Source organism: Theobroma cacao, chromosome 9 (genome assembly GCF_000208745.1).
Source record: "Theobroma cacao cultivar B97-61/B2 chromosome 9, Criollo_cocoa_genome_V2, whole genome shotgun sequence".
NCBI lineage: Eukaryota > Viridiplantae > Streptophyta > Magnoliopsida > Malvales > Malvaceae > Theobroma > Theobroma cacao.
The window spans coordinates 1,070,861-1,091,224 of NC_030858.1; the positions used below are offsets into that span (position 1 = coordinate 1,070,861).

Sequence of the window (20,364 nt, forward strand, 5' to 3'; positions counted from 1 at the left end):
AGTTGTCCTCCATCACGACAAGTTAGGACTCATGTTTTAATTACGGCTGGGCCATTTCATTTTGTGGTAATCATAATCTCAACAATCCTGGCCTGGCCCATCTCTTTTTTTTAATGTCTATTTTTTGGATGTATTTTGAAAATATTCTTTTTAGACATGTCATATTTTTATGTTTTTTGTATTAAAAATATTAAATATCTATATTTATAAAAAAAATTTATTAGGTTAAAATTTTTATCTTAATTGATTTAAGTATTAAATAAAAATAAACATTTAACTCGACAAAAAAATTTTAATTTTCACCCTAAAAACAAGATAAAAGGGTTAAAAGCTTCCAAGAAAGACAAGACAAAAGATTGAAACAGTTCAATTAAATATTACTACTAACAAATACTCAGTAAACAAAAAAAAAAAAAAAATAGGATTTAAAAATTAGAAGCAACGTGAGCTCAAGTATACAAGGGAAGGCAGATCTTTTCTTCCACCACTCTGGCGTCTGTCGATATTCGACCCGGACGACTTTCTTCCATTCACTTCCAGCGACAGCCTGTCACGTCACCTTCCCCAAAAATCGCCTCCGCTCTCGGCGGCTTCCAACCTGTCCCATTCAGCGGCTCCACCACTTACCCAGACTGCCCCTGGCCGAGTTCCATAGTTGGAAAGAGAGAAAACAGGAAGAGCTCCTAAGCCTTGAGCATAGAGTGGAAAAATGGGCTGTGGGAATGTCTTCTACACCTTAATCATAACTTTTTCAGTAACTCTAATCACCTACAACATCCTCATCTCGGCCAATGCTCCTCTGAAGCAAGAGCTTCCCGGACCGTCAAGAACATCAATTGTTGACCCCATAATCAAGATGCCAGTAGAAAGATCGAGAAGGTATGGGTCAACTGCAAAGAAGAGGTTGTTTCACACGGCTGTGACAGCTTCAGACTCGGTTTACAACACGTGGCAGTGTCGGGTTATGTACTACTGGTTCAAGAAGTTTAAGAAGGGACCAAATTCAGATATGGGTGGGTTTACTAGGATCTTGCACTCTGGTAAACCCGACAAGTATATGGATGAGATTCCCACTTTCATTGCTCAGCCTTTACCAGCTGGAATGGATCAGGTATTTCCTTTTAACTTTTGTTTTTTCTTGGTAGGTGGGGGAGCTTAGTTCATCTTTCAATCAGGCAGAATAAGGAAACTGCTTTGGTTAGACTAGAACAGGTTCTGGTATTAATCAATTTATAGATTGTTTTCGATTTGTAGTTTCCCTAAAAGGGCATCGAAATTTTAGGAAATTGGGTCAGGTTACTCGTAATTGAATGAATTTACAAGTAGTATCTGCTCTCCCGGTTTAGCGTTAATTCAGAACTATGTAAAAGAAGCTACTTTCTTGATATAAATTGTATTTTCAGCTTATGACTATGTAAACCTGTAAAGTTTTAAAGTTGATGGTTCTCATATTTCTTTTTACTTACTTCATTCTGTACTTCATTCTGTCCTTTTATGTCCATAATCACAGGGTTATATAGTCCTCAACAGACCTTGGGCATTTGTACAGTGGCTTGAAAAAGCAGACATAAAAGAAGAGTATGAAATTCCTGGTTTCCGTGTTTCTGTCTTGAATCAATTTGTTTCCATATTTGGTTGATTTATATATATCCCATTCTTACCATGTATCCAGTTACATACTGATGTCGGAGCCAGACCATATTATTGTCAAGCCTATTCCGAACTTATCAAAAGATGGGCTTGGAGCTGCATTTCCTTTCTTTTATATAGAACCTAAAAAGTATGAGTCAGTTCTGAGAAAGTACTTCCCTGCGGAAAAGGGTCCAATAACCAACATTGACCCCATAGGAAATTCTCCTGTCATTGTTGGGAAGGTATGCATTTTGGTGTTGCTTAGTTACTATAGCGGCGATCTCTTTTTTGTTTTGCCTTCCCTTGAACTTTCGTTGAACATTATATAGGAGTCTCTTAAAAAGATTGCTCCGACTTGGATGAATGTTTCATTGGCGATGAAGAAAGATCCTGAAACAGATAAAGCTTTCGGTTGGGTGCTTGAAATGTGAGTGTTAACCAATTTACTCTATTCTTTTACAACATTGCATGTGGTGTTGACCATGGCATTATTTTCTTGTTTCATAATTGTAGGTACGCTTATGCTGTTTCCTCTGCCTTGCATGGTGTTGGTAACATCTTATACAAAGATTTCATGATTCAGGTTTGATGAGATTGCCGTTATTCTTTCCCATAACATTTTATTCACACAGTACAAGATGCCAACTGTATCTACCTGATAAATGTAGCTAGCATTTTCAACCATTTGCTACTGTCCGCACCTGCCTAAACTCTGGGGATGAGCTTTTTAGTTTAGGACCCACCTATGATATGCTTCTAAGAGCAAGCCAAGTTGAATGCCAGGATAAGCATTCTTAGCAAAACATATCGGACTTATGCAACTTGTCTATGTTGTTTAATTATAATTTGGTAACTTAGTAGTTAGTCAACAGCGACTTTTCTCCTTCTTCACACTCTTCTTTATAATATCCTTGAATTTTGATTAGTTTGAGAAAGGCCAAAGAATCTTCTCTCTCCAACCTGCCTCCCCCAAAAAGTATAAATTATGTTTTAGATTTTAAAATTGATTTGAGTTTTCTATGCGCCAATTATTTCCTGAATTCTCCTTAATAGCAGTTGCCTGCTTTATGACATTTATCAGCCTCCTTGGGATACAGAAATCGGTAACAAGTTCATTATTCATTACACATATGGGTGCGACTATGATTTGAAGGTAATCTATTGTACTGAAATCCCAATCGTTTAGTTGAATGAAACTTTTTCATTTATTACCAACATATCTGTTTCTGAGTTGGAAGAAAAAGATGTCTTCTCTTTTGCTTATAGTGGGAGAATTTCTGCCCCAATTTCAGGGTAGGTTAACCTATGGAAAGATTGGAGAATGGAGGTTTGACAAAAGATCTTTCGATACTGTAGCACCACCGAGAAACCTTCCCCTTCCTCCTCCTGGTGTTGCGCAAAGTGTGGTATGTTTAACAACACATATCCTTCTTGAGCACACATGCAAAGCAAAAAGAGAACATCTTTACAATTTTGAAACTATATTTCTCGGGAGTAAAATCGCGGTTGCGAGTGTTAACTCCTCTCCTATTCAGTAGAATGTTCTAATCATATACATTGTGGCAGGTGACACTGGTGAAAATGGTAAACGAAGCCACATCAAACATTCCGAACTGGGGTTCATAGAAGAAAAGTCAGGCTGCAAGATGCCGTATGTGAAAAGCTTCACTCAGTCGTCAGCATAGAAGCTTCATACGCACTGACACTGCTGCATATTGGCCTTGGGGAGGAGAGGTGTGGGGTTTGGTTGTAGTTCATGTTTATCCTGCTAGTTAAATTTGGAAATACCCTGATGAATGACGATGAGCGAAGGGGGAAAACTAGATTATATATACATGTGGTCAATATGATCCCAAAATGCATGTTGCTTTACAAATTAACCAAAGTATATTACTGTTTGTATCGTTTGTTTTTATTAAGAACTGGCGTTCTCACTTCTAAAAGCATGTTGATTTCAAGGGTTTTATCTCATAAATGATCGATCAAGATTTCTCATGTTCTTGGAAATGTTATACGTTGGAACAAAAGATATACATCCGTAGCTTGGAATTTAACCTTCCCGTCCCCGTCGTCGTCGTTGTCCGTAGACGACAAGAAACCTTCCGGCTTCCTTGTATAGGCCGTATGCAAAGAAAAGAAACTTAGAACCAACAAAAAGGTGCAGGCTAATACCAGTTGATATTAATTGGCAAAGCAGAGAGGACAAAATTTGACAACCCATTGGGATCGACAGTAATACAACAAAAAGAATTTAACAGTTTTTATGTACAATCAGTTGAGGTAACGCCTACAATTTTTTGAATTACAAAAGCAAGGAATTTTCTTCCCTTCATCCTCATGGTTAAAATGGTAGTCATATGTTATCTCCTCACCTGGATATATGTCTCTCTCTGCAAAAAAGACAACCTGCACCCAACAAACCAATAACTAAGCCAATGCCATTGTAATTCCCAGTCTTATAAGTTCTAGATACCTAAAACTTTTGAACTCTAAGTGCCATCGAAGGTTATTTTCAGGAAATGGTAAGATGGTAAATATTGTAGTATCCTTGTATCACGGTTTTCAGATCAACCATATTTTCCAAACATACTATGCAAGTAAAGCAGCTTGGCATTACTAAGAAAATGGCAAACTAAATGATAGAATGAATTACAAGTACTCTCTTCTGTACACTGTACATGAACAAGTAGTAGTTTTGAATCTCATTAGCATATACTAAGTATCATAATTAAATTTGGAATTACCTTCTTTTCATTCCTCACAGAAATCACTTTGGCAACACAATTTGGCTGTCAAAGAAATTGAGCATGAAGTGAGAAACCTGGATAAAGCTGAATGATGGTAGAAAGAGAAAAACTTGAGAACTTTGCTAGAAGCCCAAGTGCCATTGGGGTGGCCAAAAAAGAAAAAAACAATAATGTAAAATATAGCTAATGACTTGTTAAACTCTAATAGTTTGTTTCTAAATAGATTTTGAACCCTTCCATTCCAATTTCCTAGGTAGACACATGATCATGTTAATTTAGTACATTTTAACTTATCATTCAAATGGATTTCAAGTATACTCGGATGATCCATTAAAACTATACCATGCTTGGAGCCTTGAAGTTCAGGTAAAGTTTGGTGACTAATTGAAGGGGTCTTGGCAAACTTTACCCTAAGGTTATCCAAAATTGATCCACATTGAGACCTGGGAAAAAGGTGCCATGTTGCACCCCCAAGGTCAGCCCCGTACCCCTGGCCATGGTTCCTACCACTTCTTACAAGAAAAAAACTTTAAACAAATTTAAGTAATTACCAGACATGAATGGTTGACAAAACGGGCAATCCCCCCTTTGCGGGTTGCATCAATGATATGCTCTTTATCTATCCTGAAGAAGTAGCATGCACTTTTGTACTGGACTTTTCTGCCAGACTCATACTCATTTTCTCTTTTGTCAGCCACACGTAGCCCCACAATCTCACCAACATACTCAACAACCTAAAAAAACCATGACCTATGTCATATTTTCCAATTATAAAGAAAATCTGGTTGTCTTAAGGTCAAGAAGGTCAAACCATTTCACCACGGGAAATGAATCGAGATGTGTAAAGACCAAGTGCATGTATGCCAGACTTGTAAACTACCAAATGCTTCCAACCCTTTGCTTGCTTGTAGCGAGCATATTCTTTCTGCAAGTAATGTGGAAAGCAGAACAGTTAGGCTTACAAGGACTAATTATGGTATAATTATCAAAAGAAGTTCTATAGTTAGAATGCTTGCATGTAGGCAAATAGTACTAGGAATAAAAGCAACCAGTAAATAAGCAACTTTAATGTACCCGGCAATCATATTCCATATCAGACGTTGGCAGCTTTGGAAGCCCCTGCATGCATGACTTCTGCCCATTAATGTGAATCCAAGCATTTAACTGCTCTTGAGGAACAAAGCATCCAGTCTTTCTTTTTGATTGACCATAGATGTTGTGCCAAAAGCCATCTTGTTTGCGGCCTTTGAAACCCTAAAAGAGGTAGCAATATATCACAATATGAGTGCCCCAGTGATTAGATAACCCAAGAAACCCACCCCACTCTCCTGCCCACACTTAAAAAATAGATAAAGTACCTCTGTTCGAGCACAGGTTGATTCCCTTTCTCTAGAAGGACTCAATTCAGCATCGGTGGGCTCACTACCAGATTCACATGTGCAGTGTGAGGCATGAAGCATGCATCTTCCATAGAATCCAACATTTTCATTATCAATGCCTTCAACCTCACTTTGTAATAGACCCTGCAAGCAATATAACAAAGTGAATCAGGAATGCCACACACCCCTAGGGACAATCAACAAAGCGAATTGTGATTAGCAGTCTTCCCTTCCATGTTTAATTGGGAAAACATATAGAAGTAATAACAGGTTCAAGAAAAGCCCTATGAGACGTGTTATTAGCATAACCAAAATATAATGCTAAAGACATTTTGAAAATTTAAGGTCACGAGAAGCATACAGCTAGGGGGTCAGATAATGCCCCTTAGCATTCATGCTATTAATATAAAAATGGCAGCAGCAGAAAACACAATTGCATGCTACTTCAATTTTAAGCACAATGTAGAAATAGGTGTTAAAGCAATTAAATATGTAAACATATTGAGTTATATTGCAATTAGCCAGTATTAGCCAAAGTATTTCCCATGAATTAGTGAGCAGACTGATAATTGAATTGTGATGAACATCTAGCTCACAGCCTACAATATAGAAAGGGAAAGAATTGATCGCTTCAGCAACTACAGAAGTAATACCTAAAATAATAAGTGATTATGCATATAATAACATAGTAATGCAATTAACGTTTCAGTTTCTTGAGTAGAGACCTTCTGGTGAGCACACCAAGGGTGAAACCGAACTGAACAATCCACAACCCTGCACTGTATACATGAGCCACCTGGTCGATTACATATAGAGCAAACCTGGGAGAAATAAACTTGATGGTCACTTCCAGGAGAAGTTAATCCAAAAATACACTCAAGCCACCTCAATGAAATCAGCAAATAATATACAAAAAGGTGACACAAATAAAATCTGTTTAAAGCTCTTGTTTTAGTATCAGTAGCATAACACATTTATAAAACATGACAAAAAACTTCCATGGGACATGCATGACCAAAGATATATCAACGTGCAAGTACAGGCAATGCTGTTTAGGGTATTCTATATTTGCCTCAAGTATCATAAACTTACCACATTTTCTCTTTTGCGTGAAACACCAGATACATCAAAAGCACTCATGGTGTCAACGTTTGGGCAACGTGTTCCAGGAGTCCAGAGCCCACAGACCATATGAACCCACTGTTTCACAGTAGAATCAAGTACTCCTGCTGTTACACTATTATACAAATTTAACTTGCTATCAGGGCAAGGAGAGTTCCGAATAATGTCCAATTGGTTTTGCACATCCAATTTCCATGAAGCAGTTCTTGACAGCTCAAGATCTTTAAATTGCAAGTTACAAAATGAATTACTGACAACCAGACTCTGATCATCCAGCACAGTTTCAGCAGAATAATTTGTACTCTTAGGCCCACACTCTGCTTCAATATTCCAAGCTTTCAGAAGGCCTTTTACAAACGCACGACTTCGTAATGCTTGAGTCATGGCACCACCACCATATCCACAGAGAACACACACCTAAATGATGAAAAAAAATGAGATGAAAGAATGCAAGAACGACACATTAAAACTCAAATAAAAAGAAAGAGCAGCAACTATTCAAGGGTTAAATCTACATCTTACAGTATCTTTAGAACTTGTTCTGCATGGTCTGCAATACCAGTGGCCCCTTGGCACTTTCAAAATGCCATAGCAAGCTTGATGCACCTGTATCATGAAAACAGAATTAGATAACGATAAATTAACAAATTAGGCACAAACTTGAAATGAGTACATACTCTGATTGAACATCGACTACACTCCAATAAGCAATTAAATTCATCTTTGTTTGAGCTTCCACAAACACAGCAGAATACATCTGAATCAACAATGGATGAGCACCTAGTCTGCATGATAGATCTGTAACATAATTTATAATTCCATAGCAATTAGACATAATCAAAACTATCATCATTTTTAAAGCTCTGAAAGTATCTATCAAATAAAGGTGAAACTCTCCCTGAAAACAGAAATCAATTCACTTGCTTACTTTTCAGCATTCATGTTGGATGATCTATGTCCATGACTTTCAACATCACCAGTTTCCTTCAAACGTTTCCTCACTTTCATCTTAGGCATGCACTTTGAGATCTCCATAAGGGGATGACTGTCAGAACCAGACTCTTTTCCTGACAATTGAAGAAGGAAATCAATGATGTAAACCCTCAACAAGACCAAACATCACAAATAAAAATGTTTGCCATGCACATGTTCACAACATCCAAAATTCATCACTTGCAGCACATTCAAAAGTAGCCCCTTTAATGTTAAACAGAGGATTCTAAAATGCTTCTTTTTTATCCAATACTTAAGAAAGTTTACCACTTGCAGAACATCCAAAGATTACTAAGCACACCAAATGTAACATCAGACATATCATGGTCCATAGACACCCACTTTACTAATGGAGGGAATACCTCATCACTTCATCACGTGAGACACATAAACAGAACAGATTATGTACTCAGCTTCTTCAGCTAGATTTTCAAAATTTTAAGGGGTTTCAATAACCGTCAACTGTTAGCAATAGGAAACAACACCTATTATGGTGTCAAGTAAAACAAGAGTAGAAAAGATTACTCAAATTTCTTTATAAAGCCAGTAGAAATGGAAATGATAACCACAATGAAAAAAGGAGACAAGGTAAGTAAAACGAAGAGAGGATGGGATGGATCTAGGTAGTTGATATTTCATGAAACCTATACAAATAAGCTAGTTACAAATTGCATCCAAGTTGAACTATACAGATAAAAGTAAAAAATACAATTGCAAACCACCAAAATAGGTTGAACAACTATAAGTGTATACTAAAAGCAGGGTTATGTGCATACAGCCCAAAATTCAATGTATTAGGTTTAGCCGAAAGCTTTTGCTTTCCTTGTAATGCCAGGCATTAAAAAGGTAAAACTATTGAAGGCTACATCCACAAGACACATTTGACTCGACCCTTAATAACACCCATGATACCCTTCCTATCAAAATTTAAGGATAAATTTATATTATTGGAATGCAACTACTATGAAAACATTGGTGAAATTTACCTTTTCCTGTCAGCTCATAAAGGCTGCGTTTTCGTATTTCCTTACATCTTATGTTTGATCGATTATAAGCAATACCATCTGGAATACAACAATATTTCTCACTTCTGTCATCCTTCCCTTTCTCCAAGATGAATGAATTGTTATCAAATTGTTTAATTCCACTCACACAAGTCTTCTTGCCTTCTTCAACATGACAGCCACTCACTTCATGAGAGACTGAAAATTGATTGCCTCCATTTTCTTCTGCTTTCTTCAAATCAAAGTATACAGTGCTCTTAGGTCTTCTTTTCTTCTTTGACTTCCTCAGAGTACTTTTGGGTTTACAGTTCTTCTGGAGGGTACATTGTTCTGTGTTTTTAAGAACCCTACTTAGAGGAACAATTTTTGCAGGCCTCAATTCATCTGTGGCAAACTTTCTGCTGCATATTTCACCATATTCTCCACAAACTATGGGCCTATCTTTCTTATCACAAAATGTCACCTCAAGACTCGAAAATGCCTTTATGCAATGTACTGCATTGCTATTATAAGATTTTTCAACAGTTCTAAGAATTGATTTTGATGTCCCCAAACTCTCAAAGGAATCAAAAGCCCCAGCCCTCTTTAACTTTTTTCTACCTGAAACTTCAGGAATTTTACCAAACCTAGCATCACCTTTCAGTTCAGGCTGATAATCTTCTTCACCATCCTGATCATTATACACACCATGCAAATCTCTTTTCCGAGAAACTATTTTGGCTGAAAACAATTCTCCTGGTTGAATCAAATCAGTATCCCCATGTGGTTCTAACCCTGATGGAATGAGGGTCTGCCAATCTTTGGACGAACGAGAGGGCAACTGAGGACTGCCATTATTGCTGGAACAGTGTCTAAAAGAAACTTTAGGAGGAAAGGCTGCATCCAGTGTCCTAAATTTAACTGTTCTCTTTCTCTTTCCAGCTTTTGAGCCTCTCCTAATTTTTTTCAAATGATTGGTCCTCCCACTACCAGTAATGCTCGTATAAATTTGATTTTTACCTTTTTTCCATGTCAAGGAATCTATGAGTTTAAGCTCATCAAGCAGACTAAAAGATGGCTGTCCATTCAGAATTCTGGGAGATCCTTTAGTTCTTATCTTACTCCTGCAAGAAACACCTATAAATGCAGCACTTCTTTCACTTTCATGAGCATCATTTGATGAACAACATTTATCAATACCGGATCCTTCGTCAACTACAAGATCATTCATATATCCATTATCCTCAGCATCAATGGTAGAAGAATCCATATTGTTAACCTCAATTGATGCCTGGGTGACATCAGGGGCAGAACATCCAGAAGAAATATTGGACATGTCTTGACCTTTGAATGAGGCAGCTCTGTTTACAGCAGATCCAATACAGCGCATACCTGCATCTCCATGCTGATCTTCAGCACATCCACTTGCATCTAACACCTCAGCTGATGGATTGATAAGTGTCATTTTGCAAGCCTCCTTTTGCTTGCTTGGAACATCTCTCCACTGAGAGGCATGACAGGCAATTCTCACAGGAAGTTGCCCCTTCACTTTTCCTCCTTGATACAATAAACTAGTTCTTTCCTTCGGAATAACATGATCTCTAACAAATTCAGAAGTAACTGACATAGGTGCTTCACGACAGACACCAAACTGTTCCTTGGAGGTAACATGAGATCTTCCAACCCTACACTCAGAATATCCTTCTAAGCACTTTGCATGGGCTGAGCAGTTGCAGTTGCCCTGAAAATATGTACAAGGTACTCTCTGACAACATTTTGCATGCTCACTTGATTGCGTGATGCTCTCACCTCTGATGAGCCTAAAAACATTGAATAAGAAAATTAAAGCTAGGAAGGATAACATCCACAACTAAATTCACCACTCACATATGTTTCAAAAAACACACATAACCAGCCAACATATACTAAATATATTATGAAGTTTAAACATAAGGTCTGTGGGTGTGTAGCCAGTGAGCAAATATTTTATTTAACAAGGGAAAGAAGAGGAAGGGAAAGGGATATGAGAAAGCTTCAAGTTTCAGCAAATATAACATAGCAGTTTAAAGCTAACCTCAATGTAGACTGATTAGGAAAAGGCTCATTAGAAAATTGACAAGGTATGTCAACTTCTCTAGAACATAGTGAAAGCCCTTGTGTCAATGTTGAGAAATCACAGCGGCTGTTCAACCCTGGATGATGAAAACAACAATTAATACATATACATGCACGAGGAAAGCAACATCTTTATATTCTCACTTGCCTGTCTTGGGGATTGATTTTTCAGCAGCAGGAGATGGAACTGATGCTGCAGCACCTTCAAAAACATCTAGCTTGCTGGGAACAATAGCTCCATGCCTATCTTCCCTAGATTTTGATGATTCCATAAGACAATGCTGTACATTGGGATTAGAAGTTCGATCAAATCTCCCTAGCTCATGGCTCATTCCAACTGAAGAAGTTGCATGTTGCTTTGACAACTCCAATATCTGCCTCAATGCAAGCAGTCTCATACTGTCATCAAGCAAACAAGGGCTCTCTTGTGAAATGGTGGAAGTTGGACCTGGTATAAAGGTCGAAGTAGCTAATTGATAGCCCATTGAAGCAGCAGAGGATTGTGAAATTTGTCCAGAGCCCAAATGTGAACTCATCATCCTAAGATAAGCTTGATCAGTATATCCACTACTTCCAATGAAAGAAGAGTTCCCAGGAAGGTTGAGACAGCTTCTCTCATCAAATCTATCTGAATGAATATTGGATGACTGACATGAATCCATTCCATGCACTGCTGAAAAACCAGGCACAACTCCTGTGACATTTCTAGGATTTTCTACCTGCTGATGAATTCTCAATGCTGGATCTGTTGCAGTGCAAAAGGAAACACATTCTGATCCTGCGTTACCTTTGTCAGTTAATCTGCAGAAACCCAACTCAGGCATATTCAACTGTCTCCCTAAAGTGTTTCCAATTGTCAAGGGAGTATTTAGTGGGTCACACTTTGTAGTATTAGATTCACAATGAAATGTCTTCGGCATGCTAAATTCACCAGCCATATTATTAGCACCTCTAGAGCGTGCACTCCCCTCCAGTGGTAGCTGGGGAAGTAGGGGAACTACTAAACTCTTGGTGGCATCACCTCTGCATTTGTCTAGTTTGGTGGCATCCATGACACTGCTGACACCAAATGCATGATTGCCAAGGATCAAATGGCTTTGTTGTCTTCTTGCAGTGCGGTTGGATGAGTCTGCATCATGATGACAATATTGCCTAGATTCCTCCTCCCCGCAAAAGTTAGCTGCATTATTGCAGGACTAATCATAATATAATCACTTAGCCATAACACCAAAAAACCAACACATAAATATAAAATGGCCTATAACTTATATGCTACAAATAAAGATCTAGCAGGCAAAACTATTTATCTACCCACCATGATGAATCATTGGCTCAGGATAGCATGACTTAGGAGGATCAACAACTGTGCCAAAACGTTTGCGTGCAATGAATGGTAGAGCAGTGTTTCCTATAGGCTGACTCTGTTGATATGGTTGCCCAAGCTTTAACTCCACATTTGAGGAAGTAGCATCTCTGTCAGAAATTACACCATCATCTGCAATTTTAGCTGCACTGACATCATAATTTTGACCGAGGCTTCTTAAATTTTGCAAACTAGAGTGGGCAAGGGATGAGTTTCCGGTCTTCAATATAGAATCAATCCAAACGGACATGGACTGACAACCATTATCTGAATCCCTACCAACAAATGTGGACATTGTTGAACTCCTGGTGACAGCACACTCCATTCTCTGGCCATCAGCCACATCATGCAAATTACTTTGCGAAGCACCAATCAAGTGCTTGAGAAGAAAGTTACTACTACCCTCAATTTTTTGCTCTTGCTTGTTATGTAAAAGACCAGTAGCAGAATTCTGCCCAGTCTGTGGATTACTTGGAGACATTGTATTGTCCATGCACCTTGACAAACCTTGAGATGAACCAACTTGATTAACCAAGTGAGAAGTTTTAGATATTTTGGGCTCGGTCGCACTAGATTTCACCAAACCAGCAGTTGGTAACAATCCTTCAGGCCAGTCCCATCCACTATGATCTTCCGGAACCCTGATCTAAAGCATCATAAAAACATCACCATCCAGTGTTCTCGTTGCTTCAAACACATGCCAATAAGAAATACAACTTTCAATCCCAAAGGTAAAAGATAGAGAAATTGAAAAGATAACTGCTATAATAGTGGTATGCAAGGTCTACAAAACTATTGCCAGGAGAAACCTAATATGAGTTTGCTTCTACGTGTCCCCACCCCGATATTCAACTTTCCCTATGCAATTGCACTAGATTTACACAAAAGCATAAAAGCTAAGCCAGAAATTTCATTTTGGGTTGTGGGGGGGGGGGTGAAAATATTTTCAAAAAGAGTAAAATGAACACTAAATTTAATTGAAATAATAATGCAATTATTACATAAAAGGCACAATTGATTTTGTATGCACAATATATATAGGAACTAACTTTCTTTAATTGTATTTTCTTTATCAACAAGGAGAGAAATTATTTCACCTAATATTTCATGTCAATATGCTTGTTATTAAAGAGGCAAATTCATAAGCTAAGGAGCTAAAAAATTAAGATATGTATAACAATGGCTATATTTAAGAAGGGTCAAACAAAATCAAGTTATTTATTGAATAAAAGTTAAGAACTTACTACCATCATTGCAAAAATTTCATGAAGGGGGTCAAATTCCGAGAAAAAAAGGGAGGGGTGGGGGCAAATAAGATTTTGTCTCTTATTTGAATGAAAAAGAATATTTTTCAACGTCTTCAAGGAAGCTTTAACAAGCCAAGGGGGTAACAGGGCCCCTGCCAGCCCCTAAAGCTCACCCCTGAGCATAACCCTACCATGAACACACTATCCTGAAGATTGATTAATCATCTTATAGAGGTAATATTATTTCTAAACTAGTCATATTTCTTATATATCAAAATGCTCCCCAAAGGAAGAGGATTACCTTAAATTCTGAATATCACATTATTGATATATGGAAACATATGCACACTGCACACCACATGCATGTTTGGGATAATGAAGCAAACACTCAAGAGTTCATTTGAAGTAAACACTGAGAACAAGGGCAATGTAACTCCTACCCCAAACTTCTCAAAGTAGAGTTTCCGCCACTGGGCAATGGTCTCTCCACTTTCCATACGAACAGCATCCCCCGGGTTCACATCACATAATCCTGAATGCTGCAACATGACAGCAGTGGCAACAACTTGTAAGCATGAATCTACTCCAAATGGTAATGAAAACATGCGATACAAGTAGGAGGGCTAGAAAACATAGTAAAGACAACAGACACGAGCAAGTTACCTCACAAAATTTGGAGACAGATGTGTGAAAAAAATGACATGAGCAAACAATACCAAGAAGTCCTGTATTGCTGAGAAGCAGATACCCACCTTTTTCATCAAATTAAAAAGAAAAGATGTTAGCCATATCCAATATGAAAGACTATTAACCAGAATATGAATTACATATCATACACTGACCTGTACCCAAACAGAACACGCGAGGGCACCCACTTAAATTAGTTGATGACTGATCTGATGTAGAAGAGTTTAATTCTTCTGCTCTCTTTGTTGACATCTGGATATTTTTGCTATAGAGATTCCCAGCCTTTGTAGTAGAACTGGTACCATACCAATCCCCATTCAGGGTGGGTACATCCTTTACTTTCTCAGTACCAGGAAGCCTGAGATGATTGACTACTTTGGCCAGATCTGAAGTCTGGAGATTTGAGTTAGATGCATGAAGGCTACCATGCAAAAATGAAACACCACTACCAGTGGAACTTAATACCAGTCTAGATGGAACAACAGAATTTGCCCCATTTTGTGTGTTTTGATTGCTCAGAGTTTCTGATAGCAATGCACCAGCAATTGGTGGAATTTCACTTCCAAAATCATTGATATTGACACTTCTAGAGGCATTGAATACTTTTCGACTTGACAATTCCTGAAAATCACACTGTAACAGTGATGGTGACCCAGATAGAAGAGCTAGAAATGAATTTGCCTGTTCAGAATGATTAGACTTAATGGAACATAAGTTTGAACTGTTGGGAGGCATGGGATCACGCATTCTTCCATGCAATGTTGAACTTAAATCTTGTGCAACATGTTGGTGAAAATACTGGCCAGAATTTATCACCATCTGTATTTAAAAAATAATGATAAGTAAAAAGGAAAAAAAAGCACAAGTGAGTAAGGTAAATCAAACTCACAAGTCAAAACTTCAAAAGTAACAACACGAGTAAGTTCTCTTCATCAAAGATGACAGAATCAAACAATAAAATCAGGAATAAGATTTCAGCATTTTGCACACTCTAAACTGTGAAGAAATAATACCAAGAAAAAGGTAAACAAAAACATGAATGCAATGCATATGTTACCTCTGTAAGTAGAAATAAGATCCCTGTAGTATTCTACATGCAATTTTCCTACTCTACAACCTACATTTGTCCATTCAACATATTCCCCCTCCCACCAAACTTGGATTCTAAGGGCATTACTTCTTCTCTCACCAGTGAGATTTCAGCCACACTATCAATTCTGATCAGCAGCCTAAGTTCAATATTTATTAAATCTAAAACATCAGCCATTAGTTCCCTTTGGTCGTGAACAGAGGCCTAAGAGCCCTTGTACTTTGCCTGAGTGAAAACTAACGTACCAGAGAACTTCAAACACTGCAGAGCTGCGCCACAAATTTAATAGATTGTCTGCATTCATTTGAAACACTAATTCTTTCACCAGTTGTTTCAACACACAAGCAGACATTGTTGCATGACCATCATGAGTTTCACTGCACATAGCTTAAAGCAGCAAAAACTACCAGCATTGCAGGAATATCATATTCCAGTTTATATCATTCTATCCCGATGTAGCATCATCCCCAACAACCAATAGAAATGCCCCAATCCCAAACAGAAATACTAACATCAAGATTATCTTAACAACAGTAATTTAAAAAAAAAAAAAAGCTAATCAACTGCAAAATAAGTAAATAAGCATTGCTCCAACCGGTGCCTCTTCACCATGATTTCAAAACATATATTTAAATAGATGCATCGATTACCTGATTTTGAGGCTCTTGCGATGCCGATGAAGCCATTGAAGGCATAGACGACTGCAATGTAGAATCAAATTTGATCCGCCAAGAGTTATCCATCTCTCAATATTCTATAAAAACCTAACCCTTCCCTATCAAAACCATCGAAATCACCACGAAAGAAAAAAACCAGGAGAACAACTCTCAGCGATTGAAGACTACAATGCCCCCCCCCCCCCCCAACCAAACAGCTCAGCTTTACAGCAACTACACAGTAAACAAGCCAACCAAAAATCACATAGGCAATGAAGGAAATAAATGAAAAAAAAACCCTAAATTAAGAAGAAAAACAAGAGAGAAAAGGGGGGGAAAAAAAGGAAGGGTATTGATGGAGTTCAGAAACTGAGAAAAAGAAAAAGAGGCATTACTTTACAGACAGAGGAACACAGACAGAGAGAGAGAGAGCATCTGAAATGTATTAGTTCGAGGCAACGTTGACCGGTCACTGACATATTGACGCGTGTAACTCGTAAAATGAATGCTTACCGTCAGATTTCTGATTTGGTGATTGATAGGTGGAGAGATGGGAGATCGTGGGCCGTCGATCTCTAATACAACTGGGTTCGGGATTGTTGATTGCAAAAAGAAGAGCGAGTGCAAGAGCAATTCCGGGCATGCGAGCCAAAGGTTGGTGTGGGACCCAAATATTTTGGGCGAATGGGGAGGAAAAGAATTGGGTGGGGTCAGGAGTGGTTGGAAAATGAGGTGGGTTCCACCGGGAAAAAAAAAGTTGTGTTTGGATGAGGTGGGGTATAGTATAGCCTTATTCCCAAATTGCTAAGTACATTAAAAACCCTTTATCCAAGGTTTGGGGAGGAGAACCTTGTCCTGCTCCTGGATGGCGACTTTTGTCTTCTTTTATTTGTTCCTTTCTTGGTTTCGGGTCCATTGACAGCAAAGGCTGGGCCTAGTGAAATTTCTAATAAAAGCTTCTTAACATGATGATTACAATAAACCCAATAGTAGTTCAGCTATTATGTCCAAAATAGGCCACTCACATAACTATGTTATATAATTATATATCATCATAGACTATGTTTAGCAGTGATAATGGATTTTTTTACTAATAAAATTACTATTCATCACGAGTTTGTCAATTTAAGTAAAATTTGAATAATAATTATAAGATATTCATTACCCGAATTTGATTATAAATTATAATTTTTAATACTAAACTTAATATATTATATATCATCTTGAATGATCATCCATGGTGGAGTAAGCTTGGGTCTTGATTCTAGATTCACTTAAAAAAACGTAGACAGAACTAGTACTAGTATATATGCTGTCTTTGTTGGAGGAATTAGCATTTGTCTTTATCCTGGAAATGGAAAACAGCATCTAATAGCAGCAGAATATAGCAGGCAACGATGGGGGGGAAGTGAAAGTTACTGGTTTACTTTCCATCACTTACAAAATCAGAATCCATGGGACAAAATGACATCAACATGTCAGAAATCAAACCTCTGCATTGATAAACAAAGCACCAAAAAAGTCCTGAGTTATAAATCAAACAGAACAGTTCAGTCTCCAGCTAGTTTATGATAAGATTATTTAACCTCAGACACTGCTAAAACATGACAAAGGCAAAGCAGCATGATTTGAAATCATGTCTTAATCCATTGTGGGTTGTTTTGAGGCAGATAATGTGCCCATGAATGGTGGTGGTAGCATCCCAGTTTGGTCGTAAACCGTCTGAAACAATGGTGGCAACATCCGGTAAACACCAGCAACCTCCTTCATGGCATTACCACCTGCAGGAGAAGCTCCAGTCCCATCTGTTGCCTCCCCGCCATTAGTCCAAATGCTAATCTTGAGATTTAATCCACGCACAGCTTCTGCGTTAATCTTGGCAATGTCTTGAAACGTTCCAGCATTGATCATCATGTAATCCCTGAGGGCTGCGTAGTTGCCTCCCAGTGCATTTAAGAGTGTGTGTAGATACAGGCCTTGAGCTTTTCCAAGTGCCACAAGTCCTTCTGCCTCTTTTTGCTTTGCATACAATTCACCATCAGCAACTTTCTGTCGAGAATAAAAGGCAGCATCTGCAAGTGCCTTTTGTGCTGCAGCCTGTTTTTCCTTCTCATACAGAACAGCTTCCGCCTCTTTCTGCTTCTGGTAGAGCTCCCAATTTGCTTCTCGCACTTTTATAAAAAATGGGGAAAGATCATGGCGCGATCAAGGTTCAAAGGTAGAGATAAAACCAAGTCTATGAACAGGGGAAGATCCTTCAACAAAAATGGCAAGAATCACCACAGACAACTGGGAAAAAGGAAGACAATTATGTTGTTTCATGGACAGTACTGAAGTTCATCCTAAAATTGAAGCATATCTTTCTCTTGATCCAAGCCATAAATCACTTAAGATCTACTGTAATATTGTCTAGAGTTACAGTATTTCAAGTCCTGTCCTAGTTGATGCATGGCTCGGTATGCCTAAAAGCAAACCAAGAGAGCAACAAAAGTCTCCCAGGTGCAATGCAGCAGAGCAGTAAAACGTTAAAGGCAATCATCATATCAGAATAATCATAGGACAGCACATAATCATAGTTGCAGTGAAATCTACAGGAAGGAAACAACAAAGATTCCAAAAGAAAACAACAGAAACCACAACAAAAACAACATAGAAAATTACAAAACATAATTACTTACCTTTATCTCATACTCAACGCTGGCTTGACTAAGACGCTCGGCCTTGAGCTTCTCGGTCTGGGTCACAGCATTCATCTTCTCCACCTCCTTCTGCAACTCAGCATCCCTCAACGCCACGGCCTTGGAAGCCTCCACCTCCGCCACTTGAGTCTCTTTAGCCCACCCCGCTTTCTTCTTCGCCAAAACCGCATTTGCCTCCGCTAACTCAGCCTCTCTTTGGTTCTCATAAACTTTCACCTCACTCCTCACCTTTATCTCCTCCTTTGTCCCTTCACCCTGCCTCTGCGTCGATACAATCTTCGTTTCTGCATTAATTTTTGCAGCGTTTTGAACCGTTTGCCCTTCCCTTAGCTTGGCCCCCATCTCTCCCTTCATCTTTGCCTCCGCCACGTCAACTTTGGCTTGATTAGCAGCCTCCATTCGAGTCTTTTGACCCAAGTAAGAAAAGTACTCGTGCCCCGGCACATCAACAAGTTGTTTAACGTTGGCATTGTATATCAAAAGCCCAAACTGGTTAAGTTCAAGCTGAACCTTCTCAAAAACCTCCTGCTTAAACTCCTTGGTTCCTTTGAATATCTCCTCCATAGTCATCGAAGCAGCCAGGACCCTAGTTTCTCCTTCAATGACACCCTGTACGAGTTCATTGACATGGTTGGAGTTTTTGTCATGGGGAGACATAAGCTTGGCATATTTGAGGAGACTCTCTTCATCGTCCACGCGTGGGCCAATCGTGAAGACAGCGGGAAGGATAAAAGGGAGTTTCTCCGCGCTCATGGCTTAGACTTCGAACGTGTAATTCACAGGAGTGACATCGAAACGGGTGCAGCTCTGGCCTGGCAATATCCATGACTTTTTGGCAAGCTTTATGTCGTCGATGCCGACGCCGGTGATCGCCAAATATTGCGATGCACTTGCTACTCTGTACATGGTGGCCGTTTTCTTTATGAATTAATTGAGAGTATAATGGAAGAGTGTACTGACTTTAGATTTTGGTGCTTATCTACCCTTTTTATAAACCCTAATCCCAACACTTCATGCATGTCTCAAAATAAAATCATTTTTACTATTTTAACAGTTAATATTCTTAATTTTTTATATTATAAATTTGATAATAAAAAAATAAATTTTAATACAAAATATATTAAAATTAAAGTTTTTAACATGTAAAATTTTAATTAAAAATAAAAAAAATATAGTTAGAGATAAAATGAGTATATAAGATTGTGATTTATTTAAAGGAAATAAAAATAGTATACTTATATCAAAATAACTTATGAGATGAAATTCTCATTACATCCTTTGATAAAATTGAAGCATTACCCCTAAAAAAGTTTCTTAAAAGCTATCATACTAACAAGATATTAAAAAGTTATATTCATAAAAAAATTTGTCAAATATTAGATTCACGATACACATTAATGATATTATTCACGAATACACATTAACGTGATGCACATTTTTTTAATAGTAAATTTATTAGCACTAAACCAATATGCTATCCAAAATCTTTAATTAATTGTTTGCTAGTGACTTCAACGCAATACACAATACACACATTAATAACCAAAATCAAATATGAATTAACATTTGATACACACATTAATAATCAAAATATTTGATTCATATGTTCCTATTTGAATAACCTATACAGTAATATATTTTTCCATACATT

At 38.0% G+C, this 20,364-nt stretch overlaps 2 protein-coding genes and 1 pseudogene across 2 annotated transcripts; 1 reads left to right on the forward strand and 2 right to left on the reverse strand.

Moving 5' to 3' along the window:
• LOC18587743 lies at nt 437–3,627 on the forward strand. The gene is made up of 8 exons (XM_007011717.2): nt 437–1,111; nt 1,511–1,578; nt 1,673–1,874; nt 1,962–2,059; nt 2,146–2,215; nt 2,714–2,785; nt 2,925–3,038; nt 3,199–3,627. The coding sequence occupies exons 1-8, from the start codon at nt 710–712 to the stop codon at nt 3,256–3,258; spliced, it is 1,086 nt and encodes a 361-aa protein (XP_007011779.2). The 5' UTR covers nt 437–709; the 3' UTR covers nt 3,259–3,627.
• Nucleotides 3,792–16,205, reverse strand: LOC18587744. Its single transcript, XM_007011726.2, has 19 exons — nt 16,009–16,205; nt 14,424–15,087; nt 14,245–14,333; nt 14,022–14,120; nt 12,287–12,980; nt 11,120–12,151; nt 10,931–11,048; nt 8,860–10,676; nt 7,809–7,947; nt 7,558–7,678; nt 7,403–7,486; nt 6,851–7,297; nt 6,484–6,579; nt 5,738–5,902; nt 5,454–5,633; nt 5,191–5,304; nt 4,931–5,113; nt 4,377–4,421; nt 3,792–4,038 (listed from the first exon to the last, which is right to left on the reverse strand). Exons 1-19 carry the CDS (start codon nt 16,099–16,101, stop codon nt 3,904–3,906), a joined length of 6,315 nt encoding a protein of 2,104 aa, XP_007011788.2. The 5' UTR covers nt 16,102–16,205; the 3' UTR covers nt 3,792–3,903.
• Nucleotides 17,524–19,619, reverse strand: LOC18587745 (annotated as a pseudogene).

Bases quoted from the DNA above. Each gene is read 5' to 3' on its own strand.
- LOC18587743 (XM_007011717.2), top strand. From the start codon at position 710: ATGGGCTGTGGGAATGTCTTCTACACCTTAATCATAACTTTTTCAGTA. The intron at 2,060-2,145 runs GTGAGTGTTAAC...TCATAATTGTAG, and splicing joins TTCGGTTGGGTGCTTGAAAT to GTACGCTTATGCTGTTTCCT. The intron at 3,039-3,198 runs GTATGTTTAACA...ACATTGTGGCAG, and splicing joins CTGGTGTTGCGCAAAGTGTG to GTGACACTGGTGAAAATGGT.
- LOC18587744 (XM_007011726.2), bottom strand. From the start codon at position 16,101: ATGGATAACTCTTGGCGGATCAAATTTGATTCTACATTGCAGTCGTCT. The intron at 7,487-7,557 runs GTATGTACTCAT...TTCATGATACAG, and splicing joins GTAGTCGATGTTCAATCAGA to GTGCATCAAGCTTGCTATGG. The intron at 4,422-4,930 runs GTAATTACTTAA...TTTCTTTGACAG, and splicing joins TTGTCAACCATTCATGTCTG to CCAAATTGTGTTGCCAAAGT.